Source organism: Xylaria bambusicola (genome assembly GCF_022495145.1).
Source record: "Xylaria bambusicola strain CBS 139988 unplaced genomic scaffold F5B22scaffold_78, whole genome shotgun sequence".
In the NCBI taxonomy this organism is placed as follows: Eukaryota; Fungi; Ascomycota; class Sordariomycetes; order Xylariales; family Xylariaceae; genus Xylaria; species Xylaria bambusicola.
In genome coordinates, this window is record NW_025953631.1 from 22,647 (window position 1) to 37,583 (window position 14,937).

Here is a 14,937-nt window from a genome sequence, read left to right on the forward strand (position 1 = left end):
GCCTATTATAACTTAAATTAAGCTATTTAAATATAAAATGCTTTAAATAAGTTTTACTTTAAATTAAGCTTTAATATTTATTAATTTATTTTTTAATTTAATAACTTAATATTAAAATTAAAGTTATTTAAGTTTAAATAGTTTTAATTCTTATAAAGATATATTAGCTTTAACTTTAAAATTAAAATATTTAAAGTTAATATTAACCTATTAATATTATATAAATACTTTTACAATAAAGTAATAAAGGTAATATATAATTATAATTATTATTATAATTATTAAAAGAAGAAATAAGCTATTAACTTCGTTAACCATAATTCTAATAATAAAAAGAATATAAATAAGGGGAATATTATAATAAAGCTTAAAAGGATAAAACTTTTAAAGGAAAAGAAAAAGACCTATTAAAAAAATAATACTTACTTTAGCTATAATAAAATAGGTTATTACGTTATAAACTATTCCGGAAAAAGTAAAAATATAATTTAAATATAAGATAAAAAACGTAAAAAAGAAGCTATTAATTCCTTTTTTATTAAATCTAAGTTAAAAAATTAATTAAATTGTTAAAAGATTTTTAATAGTTTATAAACTATTTTTAATTTATATAAAAAATAGTTAAAATATTATTTAATTTATATATTTCGTTTAAATATAAATAAATAATTTTAAAATAAAAGTTATTATATTATATAATATTAAAGCTTAAATATATTTAATAATTAATTATAAATTAACTTATTATATTAATTATTAATTAAAAGCTAAGTTAATTACCTTAAAATAATTATAACAATTAAATAATTATTAAAGATAATTTATTAATATAGTTAATTAATATTTTATTATTACTTTAAAAGTAAATGGATAAAGGTTTAAAGATTAAACCTTTTAGGTTATTAATATTAAATATAACGTTATAATTAATTTAAAGTAGCTAATTAAAAATAAGGTTATTTTAAATTATATTTATTATATATTATATTAATTAAAAGATTTACTTCCCTTTACCTTATTTTTACTTATAATTAAGATTATATAAAAGTTCCCTAATAATTAATAAGTTGACCCTACTATTTAATAAAATGCTAACCGAAAAGATACCGCTTTAAAAAAGAAATATATTATATTAAAGTAATTAGCTATATACTTCCAAAAAAATATTTAACTTAAAAACTTAAAAATAAAACAATTTTAAAATAAAAGGATTATTTAACAATTTATTAAAAAGATTAAGTTAAACCCTAAATAGAAATAATAGAAAAAAAGGGTGCTCCTAAATAAATTAATACTTATTAAATTTATTAAAGCGGCTTTAAAAGTAGCTATAATAATATTAAAAAAATTTAAAAAACCTTTAATAATAAGTATATTCCCTTCCTATAAAACGAAAACCCTAAATATATTAAGCTAATCTATTATTTAATCCTTAAAGAATTAACTTATTTAAAAGGGTTCTTTTTAAAAGTAGAAGTTAATAAATTACCCCTATTATAACCGGGATATAATATAGTTTTAAAAATTATTATTAATAACCTTTTAAATAGCCCCCTTTAATATTAAATTCCAATTTAATACCTATTATTGGAAAAAGAAATAATAGATAAATTATTAATTTATAGCTTTATTAAACCTTATATAAAAGTAAATATTTCCCTATTTTTTTTACCCTTAAATTAAATTTAATTAAAAGATAGTTTTATATTAATTATTAATAAAAAAATAAATATTTAAAGGATTATATTATTTTAATATTAAACTTAAATAGTATTATATATAATAGTTAAAAGGTTAAACGTTATATTAAGCTTAATATTATTAAAGCTTTTTATAAATTAAGGATAGTTTTAAAATTTTAATATTTAACGGTATTCCGGACCTAATAAGGAGTGTTTTAATAGTTAGTTCTACTTTTTAAATTAAAAATTAACCTTACTTAATAGTAAAACTTTATTAATATTTAACTATATAAATTATTTAACCTTTTTATTAATATGTATAAATAATAAAAAAGAATATTAAAAATAATATAAGGAAGTAATATATTATTTTTATAATGTTAAGCTTTAAAGAAATATAAAAAAATCCCATTTTAATATAATTTTTATAAATTATTTAAGTATAATTTTAAAGGCTAAATAAAGTATCTAAATAAACCTTAGGAAAATAAATATTATTATTAATTAAAAATTTAAAGATTTAATTAATACTTAAATAATCCGTTTATTTTTAAAGTTATATAACTTTATTTAAATATTTATATATTATATTAATAATATAGTAAAACCTTTAAATTATTTATTTAAAAAAGGTATACTATTTAAAATAAGCAATAAATAATAAAAAGCTTTTAAATTAATAAAGAAGCTAACTTATAAAGTATTAATATTAGCCTTTTTTTAACTTAACTAACCTATTAAAATTAAAACCAACGCTTTTTAAAATACTACCGGTAGGGCTATTTAATAATAATAAAAAGATAATACTTAAAAGCCTATAGGATACTTTTTAAAAATTATATTATTAATTAAATAAGCTTATTTTATATAAAATAAAGAACTATTAATTATAGTTTAAACTATAAAGTATAATTGCTTAAAACTATTAAATATAAAGTTCTTTATAATAATTAATTATTAAGCTTTACTATATTTTATTATTAAAAGAATTCTTTTTATAAAATAAATAAAATAAATAAACTTTTTATTTAACTTTAATATTACCTTTTAATATTAGCTTAATTAAAAGAATATAATAATTAATATATTATTTTATAAAATAATTAATCTATTAACTATTAAAGCCTATAAAGCTAAAGAATAAAATATAACTTTAATCCTATTTAAAGTTATAGAAGGGTTAATAATAATTATAGAAAAGGAGGTAATAGTATTATATAGCTCCGATTTAATAGATTTAATTTAATAAAAAAACGAAAAATAAAGTTTAGGATATAAAGACTATTGGTTAATTATTTTAAAGTAAACCTTTAATTTAAAGATTTATCTTTAAATAACTATAATTAAAAAAGCTTACTATTTAATAATTATTATTTACCTTAAATAAAATAAATGCATTAAAATAATTAAATAGGATTATTATTAGCCTTTATTAAAATAAAATATTTAAATATATATTTATAATTATTATAATTATTAATGGAATAAAGTTCTTTAAAATAAAATATTTAAATTATTATACCTATTATTAATCTTTATAGCTATTTAGCATTATATTATAATTAATAAAAAGGATATACCTTTAAATAAATATAGCTATAATTATATATAAATATTTATTGATAAATTTAATTACTTATTAATTATAATACTTAATAAGAAAAACAATATAGTAAAAAATATAGCATATTAATATTATAAATATATTTACCATTTCTTAAGCCTTTTAAAGGTATAGATTTTAAATAACGTAGGACCCTTTATTTTATACTTTTTAATAAAAATTAATAAGTTAACCTATATTAAGTATTAATATAGGAATACCCTTTACCCTTAAATATAAAGAGCTATAAAGTTTATAAATTAAATGTTAAATTAATAATTATACTTTTATATTAATAAGTATTAAAATAATTAAAGCCTTTATTTATCCATATTAAATTTTATATATAATACTTCCTTATATTTAACTATTAATATAATACTATTAAAGGTCTTAATAGGAATTAATATAAAGAACCCTTTATTATTACCTTTATTAAATATTGTTAAAAAGATAGCATTTAAAAGGCTGGCTTAATAATTAATACAATAAACCTATAAAGTATAAAAGGTAATTTATAAAGTGATAAAAGCTATATAAAAGAAATAAGAAGTATAGGCAAATAAAAAGTAACGCCCGGTAAATTTCCATATAAAAGATAAAGTTTTCTTAAAGAAGAAGGGCTTTACAATTAATAGCCTAACTATTTAATTAAACTTTTAATAGGTTAAACCTTTTAAAATATTTAAAGAAAGAAAATATAGTTATATATTAAACCTTTTAAAGTTAATAAAAATAATTAACCTTTTTTATATAAATTAACTATATAAAATAAGCGAAAACCTATTGCCCTAATAAACTTAACCGTTATTAAAGCTTAAAAATATTAAAGGAGGACCGGAATAAAAAGTTAAGCAATTATTTAAGTTATAAGTAATAGGGTATAATAAAATGCTATAATATTAAATTGCTTAAAAAGGTTATAACTTTAATAATATTTAATATTTAATAAAGAACTTTAAAAACTTATTAATTAAAATATAAAAGTTTTATAAAAGATAACTTAATATATTAAAACTATTTAAATAATTAAATAAATAAATAAAAGCTATAATAGTTAATAAATTTACTACTAACTACCCTAATAATAATATTGCTATATAAAATAATACTATAATTAAACTTAAACGTTATAAGTAATTCCTTAACCTATTTTATACCTGTATTTTAATTTTAATAAAGGGAAATATAATAAATGTATTAAATATATATTATATTGGAATATTGTACGCACTATAAAGGGATATTATAAAAATATATAAAACCTATATTAATAAAGTTATATAATTTATAATAGCTATTAGCCTATATATATTTTTACGTATATATATATTTTAGTTTTATCTTTCCTTCCTTTTTTCTTTAACTTAAAATCTTTATTTATAATATTAATATAGCTATACTTTAAACCCTAATTATAACACTTTATAGCTTTTTAAGTTTATTTTATATTAAAGGATATATAAAATAATAAGGAATTATAGCATTTTCTTTAAATTTAATAGCTAAATTATCTTTTTTAAAATAAAGAAATATATTAACTTTATTTATATTAAAGAAATTAATAAGGTTATAAAACTTTTATAAAATATTATTAAGTTTTATATAAGATATAATACATCTCCCACTTGACCTGGCTACCCAATTAACCTGGCCACATTTTTGACCTTCGTATATGCATTTAAAAATATCTTAACAACTATTCATACGATTAACTTAAACTAATCTAAATCTAAATTGCTAGATGTTTCTATAACATTTTTATAAGTTTACGCATTATAGCCGGGTTTGCTGTAAGCTTTATAATGTTAAGCATAAGTCTTCTTTCTCCTTATATAATAACTACTTTAACGTATAATGCGATTTTTTGCCTTAAGAATACCCCGTACCTTTATTTAATCCTTAATATCTTTAATAGTAAAAGATCCTTCATTTTATAATCTAATTCTCTTTATACAGCAACGTTTATTAAGCTTATAATTTATTTTATAAAGGTTTTTAACCTTTTCCTTTAATAATGTAAAACGATATATAATATTAATTATATTATATATAATTTAACTTAACCCTTTAATAATAAATATAAAAGAGTTATTTTAATATTATATAATCCTTTATTTAATATATTTAAAAAGGGAATTAGCTTTAGTTAGGTTATTTAAAGTTATAATTATATAAGGATTAAATAGTATTAGGGATAAAGGGTTAACTTAAGGTATAATTGGATAATCTAACTGGTTAATAATATAATCTAGATTATATAGCATTAAACCTATTCCTTTAAATCCCCTTTATACGTTATTTAAAATAATTGCTTTATTAAATATATAGAAAAATGTAATTATAAAATCTTCCTTTTAAATATAGGTAATATATACTTATATAAAGCCTTTGATTTGCTTTTTATATAATTATTTTAAAGGGTTAAATATTTTAATATTAAATAGTTAAAAGTAGTAAAAGGAATAAAAAGGTATATAAAGGATAATAATATTATTTTCTTTATAATATGATTTGAATTTATATAAATGGTAGCTTTTATAGCTATTAAAAAGGAAAAGGTAATAATATCCTTTTATATAAAGCTTTATATATTTATTAAAATGCTTAATCTAATTTATAGTTTATTTATTTATTGTTTAATTATTTTTTATAGTTATAATTTTCTAATTGCTTAATATATTATTATTTTTATATTAAAGTATAAAGTAGTTTTTCCCTATTAAGATAATATATAGTAGAATAATTTAACTATACGATAAAATTATTTAAATAATTATAAACTATTCCAAATTGCCTGGTTGAACAGCTTGTGGTTTTTGTTTACGTTTAGTTAAAGTTATAACTATTTTAAATGTAATTTTACCTATTATAAACTTGGTTTTATTAAAGTTATAGATATTTTCTTTTTAAATGCTATTTTTATTTATTATCTTTTATACGAGGATAAATTAAATATAATATTTAATTAGATTTTCGTTTAATATCTATTAGTAATTAATTCTTTAATTAAAATACATTTAAATATTTAAAGTTTATTATATAAAGTTTAATGTCTAATTCTTTTTAATTAGCTTTTAACCCTATAATACTATTAATTAATTAACTATATCTTTTATATAACTATATAAAGGTGGAAACGATTTTACTATAAGATTAAAGATATATTATATAATTAATTGTTTTTTATCTAGAGTTAATTAAGCTTTTAAAGGTAATATTTTATTTATTAGTTTAAAACCTTTCATTTAAAGGGTAAGTATTATATAAGGAATATTATAAATAGTAACAATGCGTTAAATAAATAATTTTAAATTTTGTTTAATAGCTTGGAATATAAGCTATAGGTTGCTTTTTTTATAAAGGGTTTTTATAATTATTAGTAAAGAAATAAGGGATTTTTTTTATATGCGTACGAAGGTTAAAAATGTAGCTAGGTTAATTGGGTGGTTAGATTAAATGGGAGATACGTTATATAATTTTAATTTTTTTAATTAAATTAATTTTAATAATTAAATAATTATTTAATAATATAATTTATTTTTATAAGTTTTTATAAATTAATATAGGGTAAATATTTTAAAGTAATAAGCTTTAAATTTAAAGAATTAATAATTTATACTTAAATTTAATATAATTCCTTAATTCTTTAAAGTAATTTAAAATAATAAAATAGGATTACTTTTTAAATAATAATTATAATTAATAACTATATATATATATTTAAACTTATAAATAATATTATAATTATTAATTAATTTATAAGTAATTTAATAGGCCCTATATAATGAAAAATTATTACTTATAATATATTATAATAAAGAGGTTTAAAAAGGAGCTTTTTTTAACTTATAATAAAGTATAAAAGTAAGGCTAATATAATTATATTTAATATAAGAATTTAGGTTAATATAAGTTTATAAAGGGGGTTTCTTTAAGCTAGGTATATAGATTATATAAGGGGTATAAAAACGATATATAATAGATATATAAAGGGGTAGATTTAACTTAATACCTTTTATTAATTTAAAAGGTATTAAGCTTTTAATTTATTTTTTAATTATTTATTATAATTTAAAGGATTATAATATTTTAATAAAAGAGGGGTATAAAAATAATATAATAATTATTATTTATTTTTAGCCTTATTTTGCTTTTTATTTATTTAAACTTTTTAAATAGTTTATTTTTATATTATATAGCTTATATAGTTAAGGTTTTAATCTTATTTAAATTAAACGTAGTTTAAGGCAATATAGCCCAGTTAACTATAATTAAAATAAATTACTTTTTTATAGTTTTTTTAATTTAATTTATTTTTATTATTATTTTATAAATAATTTAAAGGAGCTTTAAAAGGGGGTTAACTTTTTAAAATAAAGTTATTAAATTAATAGTTTTCCTAATAGTTAAAACTTTAAGAATATTAATAATAACTATTATTATTATTTCCTTAATAGCTATAATTATTATTATTGCTTTAATAATTATTATTATTACTATTACCTTTATAATTATTAATATAGCTATAATTTAAATTATTATTAACGCATCTCCCACTTGACCTGGCTACCCAATTGAGCTGGCCACCCCCCCAGCCCATATAAGAAACATCGGTGCGTTAATCACGTGATAATTAAATAACTTTACGAATATTAGTTGTATAAAATAATTAAATATATTATTGGATTTGTAATAAAAAAAGCTTTTTAATAGTACCCTTTATTAACTTTTACAACTTATATTCGCGGAGTTATTAAGCAATACGCTAAAGTAAGCGTTAAATTAATCCTTGCTTAACGCCCCTTTAGTATATTGCTTAATATTTCGCTTAATAAATTTTGTAAAAAATAGTAAAAAATATCTCTTAATTCCGCTTTAACTAACGGATTTAAAGGTACTAATTATAAAATTGTACAATCAATATTCGTAAAGTTATTAAAGATTGAAATAATGGGGTTTTATATAGGTTATTAGGGTGGCCAGCTCAATTAGGTAGCCAGGTCAAGTGGGAGATGCATTATAATTATTACTATTATATTCTTTATATTTATTTTTATAATTATTATTATTAATAGCTTAGCTATTACTTTAGCTTTAGCTTATATTTATAAATGGTTTATTATTAATTTAGGTATTTTTTAATTTAAGCCTTTTTTTTCTATAGTTAACCTATTAGTTCTTACTTATTAATTTTTAGTATTATTATATTACGTTAACCATTTTAGTCCTAGTTTTTAATAAGGGATTATAGAAATTTATTAATTCCTTTTATAAGAGTTTACTTAGTTTTCAGTAATATAATAAAGCTTTTTTACCCTTACTTTATTTTAAGTTTTAACTTTTAATATTAATTAAATATTAGTTAAAGAGTTTTAAGTTTTAATTAATATATTATATAGCCCTTTTAAATTATATATTAATATTAACCTATAGGAAGAATGATTAATATAATAAGGTTTTAATTTAATTTAAAAATATATTTTAATTAAATTCCATTTACTTCTTTTTTATATATTTAAGCTTTTTTTTTATAATTTAATATATATTTTTATAATCCTTATTTATTTTATTATATATATAAAGAATTTTAAAAGTATTAATTTTAAATTTATAATTAGCTTTATAGAATATAGTTTTTAATTCTTTTACTTACTTTAACTATTTTAAATAAGTAAACTTTATATTAAAGGAGTTATAGTTAAATTTAAAAAGCTAACTTAAATTAGCTTCCTTAAAGGAATAGCATTTATAATAGTATATATAATTTAAATATAATTAATATATATAACTATTTTAATTATACTTTATATTAAAGTTAAATAATAAGGGGTTATTATTATTAGGATTAACGCATCTCCCACTTGACCTGGCTACCTAATTAACCTAGCCACCCCAATAACCTATATAAAACCCCATTATTTCAATCTTTAATAACTTTACAAATATTGATCGTACAATTTAATAATTAGTACCTTTAAATCCGTTAGTTAAAGGGGAATCCAGAGGTATTTTTTACTATTTTTTATAAAATTTATTAAGCGAGATATTAAGCAATACGCTAAAGTAACGCTAAGTAAGGATTATTTTAGCGCTTACTTTAGCGTATTGCTTAATAACTCCGTGAATATATATTGTAGAACTTAGTGGAGGGTACCGTTAAATAGCTCTTTTTATTACGAATCTAATGGTATATCTTATTATTCTATACAATCAATATTCGTAAAGTTATTAAATTATCACGTGATTAGCGCACCGACGTTTCTTGTATGGGCTGGGGGGGTGGCCAGCTTAATTGGGTAGCCAGGTCAAGTGGGAGATGCGTTACCCTTTTTTCGGTTTTGATAATATTATTAATTATTAAAGGTTTATAAATTATTAAGGTTAAAGTAATGCTTTAATTTATTTAAATTTAATATTTTTAAATTTTTTTCTTTTTTATTTAAATATAATTTAAAAAGGGTATAGGTTACCTTTAAACTTTAAGCAACCTTTTTTTCTTTAAGAAGTTATTTCTTTAGCTTTATAATTCTAATTAAAGTTAAGTATTTATTTATTATAATAATTAAACATTAGCTTCGTTTATTAAATTAAGGTTATTAAAAGATTTTAATAATTAATTTTAAGTTTATTATTCTTTTAAAGATAAATTATATTAGCTTTATCCTTAAATTATTATTAAAAACTCTTTTTAATTTAAGTTTTTTAAAAGAGCGCTAGCTTTAATTATTTATTTATATATAAGTATATTATAATTAATAACGTTATAAATAACCTTAAGGGAAAGCTTTAAAATTATTATAGGTAGGTTAAATTTTAAAGGTTAAGTATAATGTTATAAGTTTCTTTAATTTTATAATAAGTATTTAATAAAATAAAAGCTTAAAGAAGGGAAGAATTTCCTTTAAAGTATATATAGGAAGGGTATATAATATATATAAAGTATATATATTCCAGGGGCCTTAGGATACTATAGTATAATAATAGTATTATTTATTAATAAAAACTACTTCTTTAAGTTATATTAGCATTTTACCTTTTAGGATTTTAATAACCTTACTGTTAACTTTCTGTAAGCTTTTTTAAAGGTTTTTAAAGTTTTTAAAGTTATTAAATAAGTTAATAAATAACTAATTAACTTACTTTTAACTATTATTATTAATAAGGCTATAATAGCCTTTATAGGTTAATTTATTATAATTACTTTAATAAAAGGTAAGCTAAACCCTTTAAGCTTTAAAATTTAAGCTATTAATATATAAAGCTATATTATTAATTAGCTATAGTATATAAATTATAAAGGGCTAATTAAGTTGCCTCTTTTTTTAAAGGTAAGGCTTTTAAAAAATGCTTTAAAAGTTAAAAAACAGTTAAAACATTTACATTTAACTTAATAAGTTATTATTAAACTTTTATAAAGGCTTCCTTACTAGCTATATTATATATTTTATAATAATCTTTTTACTTTTATAAGGTTATTAAAATATTTAAAAGATTATATAACGCATCTTCCACTTAACCTGGCCACCCAATTAACCTAGCCACCCCAATAACCTATATAAAACCCCATTATTTCAATCTTTGATAACTTTACGTGTATTAATCGTACGGTTTAATAATTAGTACCGTTAAGTCCGTTAGTTCAAGGAGAATCCAGAGGTATTTTTTACTATTTTTTATAAAATTTATCAAGCGAGATATTAAGCAATACGCTAAAGGGGCGCTAAGCAAGGATTAATTTAACGCTTACTTTAGCGTATTGCTTAATAACTCCGCGAATATAAGTCGTAAAAGTTAGTAGAGGGTGCCGTTAGATAGCTCTTTTTATTACGAATCTAATGGTATATTTTGTTATTTTATACGATTAATATTTATAGAGTTATTAAATTATCACGTGATTAGCGTACCGACGTTATTTATATGGGCTAGGGGGGTGGCCAGGTCAATTGGGTGGCCAGGTTAAGTGGAAGATGTGTTAAACTATAAAATAATAATTATTATTAAAAATTGCATTAGTTTTTTTAAGAACTTTATTAAAGTTAAAAAAAAGAATAAAAAAGAAAACCTATTACTTTAAAATAACTTTTAATATAAAACTATAAAAAATAGTAAAATATAATAATTTTTATATAAAGGTAACATTATTTACTTATTTATATTATTTATTTATTTAAGTAATAAAGTTAACCTTTTTACCCTTTAAAAATAATTATTAATAAAGTTTAAAAAAGTTTATTTTAATAATAAAGGTATTAAATTAATAATATTATTAATAATTATTTATAACTATAATAAATTTAAAGCTAAGATTAATATAATTAATTAATTATATTTATATAACTTTTAAAACTATTAAATCTATAAGGGTTATAAAAAGTATATATTTTTATAATTTATCCTTTAATTAATCCTTTATAATACCTTTTTATTATAGAAATGGGCTTAATATATAACTTGGAAGCTATATAAAGAATAACATACTTAAAAGTAAGCCGTAATAAAGGCTCTTTTTAAAGAATATAGCTATAAGTTAAAGGTTAGCAAAAAAAGCTTTTTTAATATAAATAGCTTTAAAAAAGAGCCTTTAAGCTATTAATTAATTAATTAAAAGCGGAAAAGCAAGTGTAAGGCCTATAAGGGCTTTTTAATTAATAGTTAAAAACGGGTTATTTTAAATAGAATTAATAATAATATTAATATTAAAAAAAGGAGTTAAATAATCTTTAACTATAAGGAGTATAATGTAGCACTTTATAATAATAATAGTTATAGTTATATTTAGCATAGGTAAAATTAATATGGGAATAGAAGTAACTATTACTTTAGCTGCTCTGATTGGATGTAGGGCTTAAATTAGTGTCTTGGCAGGTCACGGAGGTCTTGTGGCCCTTAAAGTGATAGTAGGCTGTTGGACGGGTTGAATTTCTCTATTCTACACATGGCAATCCTCCGTCGGCTTACTACCATCAGTAATTCCACGATTCATGCCAGGATGCTAAGGGCCCTTCGCCCTTTATGCCCTTTCGTGCCCTTTGCTGCCCTTCGATACCACATGCCCCGCCTCGCTCTCTCTCTCTTCAATACAGAGTATGTATGTGCGCATAGCGTAGCATCACCTTGTTTCAACCCCCCTTGACAATACATGCATTACGTTATGTATTCAGTAAGTCACTTACCTCATTCGCCCCGTAATACCTACCTACCTACCATGCTTTATCAATTCTGGCGAGCAGGAAGAAAGGTATAATCTCGACTATCCTTTCGCGGATGCGACAGTAGCTATCACTGGACAGCTGCAATGAGTCAGTGCAGGCGGGCAGTCTGCGGGCGGGCAGGTTAGGTAGCAGTGGATACCTACCTCAAGTACCTACCGAGGTGATAGCGGCTACCTAATTATGCACCCAAGTTGCACTACCCGCGCATTTGCACGTGGAGAAGTAGTGTCCTGTATCGGTCCTGCACATACTTGTCACTGCACATATCACCGCACATATCATCACACATAGGTACCGTATCACTGCACATATCACTGAGGCTGGTACCTACTGTAAAGTCCCTTTCTTGGTCTCCTTGTCTCTTTTGGTGTTGACTCGATCGCCAGCATGAACAATATTAGATGTCTAATTTGGATCCCTAGTCGCTCATGTGGTGTCAAAAAGAACATCTAGCATATAAGTATATGAGGTTAGCTATGCCGTCCATCTCAATAGCCTCCCAGATACTTATGTAGATCGGAGCGGAGGACTTGCTGGAAACAGTTGCTTCTCCTATCATATACCTATAATATACTCCAGTATGTATGGCATGTACATGGAGATACATGTAGAGCATCTGACACAGAGGTACCCCCTACACGTGCGCCAATCTCCCAAAATCTTACATAGCACCCTACCTAACCTCTGGTATCCACCGAGCCTCGTCGTCGCCCTTGTCCATCTCCTGTTCCCTTTCCCTGTCTCGCCTGTCGACTGTTTCCCATCAAACAATTCTCTTCGTTCTGTTGTTCAGTGGCCGGATATATGGGTATAGATGAGGTTAGTAGATCACCATCCCTCCGAAGTAAGCTCTATCCTGAGGATAGTCCATCCGCTAGCATAAATACATGCCAGGTACGTGTGCGCTACTACTACCACTACTACATAGTAAGTCCACTTGGTATCTTCAAAACCCTTGACCCTTTTTTGCCTTGTGGCGCACCCGGTACTCTTTTCTGTTTCGGTTCTTATCACGAAAAAAAGAGACAGCCTAGAGAGAAAACACCACAGTAGTCTAGCAGAGTCTAGGTACTTTTACTTGGAGAGTCGAGAGTTGTCTCAAGGAGACGCAATTCACATCCTTGCCAAGCCTGTTCACGCGTCTTGGCCAGACCCTGTCTCGCCCGATATCACGCCTGATACTTACCCGGTAGTGTAAGTAGTGTAGGTAATACGGTATCTAGTGTACGCTTGCTTCACTTTCCCTTGCCTTGCCTTACCTTGCCTTACCTTGCCTTATCCAGACATCGTCTTTCTCACCTACCGGCCTGACTTTCGACCTAACATCCTCGCTCATATCCACCGTCCATTCCACCGTCGATCCCCTCTGCCATCGCCCTTGGGCACACACCATCATTCATCTCTTGGTTTCCACGCTGGTACTTGCCGGCAGACTTACATGTAGACTGGTAGGAGGTGAATCATATCCACCACAGTACACAAAGGACCTCACAGACCTGTGTTTCACCTTTTGTCCCACCCCTCCGAGTCACGCGACGAGTGAACGAAGAACAACGCAGCCACGACAACAACAATAGGATTCCATCAACAAAAACCGACGCCGCCCTGCCCTCACGTCACCAATCCCCTTCGCACAATGCCTACGTCTTTGGATTCATCTCGCCCTATCATGGCACCCTCGGTACGTTCTTAACCCACAATTGCCCCCCCCATTACTTTGCCTTTCACCTTGCCTTAGGCGCTTCGCTAGTCAATCATCAATCAATCAATTCATCCCTTCATTCACTCCCACCAACGAGCAACCTTATCCCTTTCTCCTCTCAACACATAAGATCAAAGTCGCACGCCCGTCGACACCCTCTCGTACTAACCCTTCCCGCCACAGCTCGTCTCTCCCCGGGCCTCAGTCCGTCTAAGCACCTACAGCACAATGGCGCCCTCTTTGGCCCCGACCATGAGGACGAACGATTCGGCGCATGCCGACATCCGCATTATCGAGTCAGGTCTGGCACGCATGGAAAACAAGGCTCTCTCCTTGCAGCGCGTCGTGCTCTCCGAGGAGAAGACGGCAAATATGAGCAAGTTGGCGCTGGGCGCCAAGCTCGACCGCGCCCTGGACCGCCGCATGACGAGCCAAGACGCTGAGATGCGACCGCGAAAGCATATTATTAGCGAGAAGGAGAAAGAAGAACTATAGAGTGACGAAGCACTTGGGAAATATTTTTTTTGGTAAAGAAGCAAGCTATCGGACATGCATATGGCACTGGTACAATGGGAAACCACAGGTGGTTGCGGTAATAGAATGCGCAGAAACGAATGGCGTGCGGCCTCTTATGGGAGCAAAGTATGGTTCCAAGCAGCCAGACAGATCGGCGAATAGACGGAGCGGGGGGAGCGAGGTAGAAAAGACAGGACAAGACAGCGAGGGCGGGAGACC

At 23.9% G+C, this 14,937-nt stretch overlaps 1 protein-coding gene across 1 annotated transcript; it reads left to right on the forward strand.

The window, feature by feature from the left end:
• The first annotated feature begins 13,678 nt into the window (after positions 1–13,678).
• F5B22DRAFT_535119 (uncharacterized protein) lies at positions 13,679–14,720 on the forward strand. The gene is made up of 3 exons (XM_047972776.1): positions 13,679–13,703; positions 13,953–14,181; positions 14,386–14,720. The coding sequence occupies exons 2-3, from the start codon at positions 14,137–14,139 to the stop codon at positions 14,695–14,697; spliced, it is 357 nt and encodes a 118-aa protein (XP_047825387.1). The 5' UTR covers positions 13,679–13,703; positions 13,953–14,136; the 3' UTR covers positions 14,698–14,720.
• Positions 14,721–14,937: the final 217 nt, after the last annotated feature.

What these genes read in the sequence shown, in the direction of transcription:
- F5B22DRAFT_535119 (XM_047972776.1), top strand. Translation starts at nt 14,137, where the DNA reads ATGCCTACGTCTTTGGATTCATCTCGCCCTATCATGGCACCCTCG. An exon ending in GCCCTATCATGGCACCCTCG is followed by an intron (nt 14,182 to 14,385) that starts GTACGTTCTTAA and finishes TTCCCGCCACAG; the next exon opens with CTCGTCTCTCCCCGGGCCTC.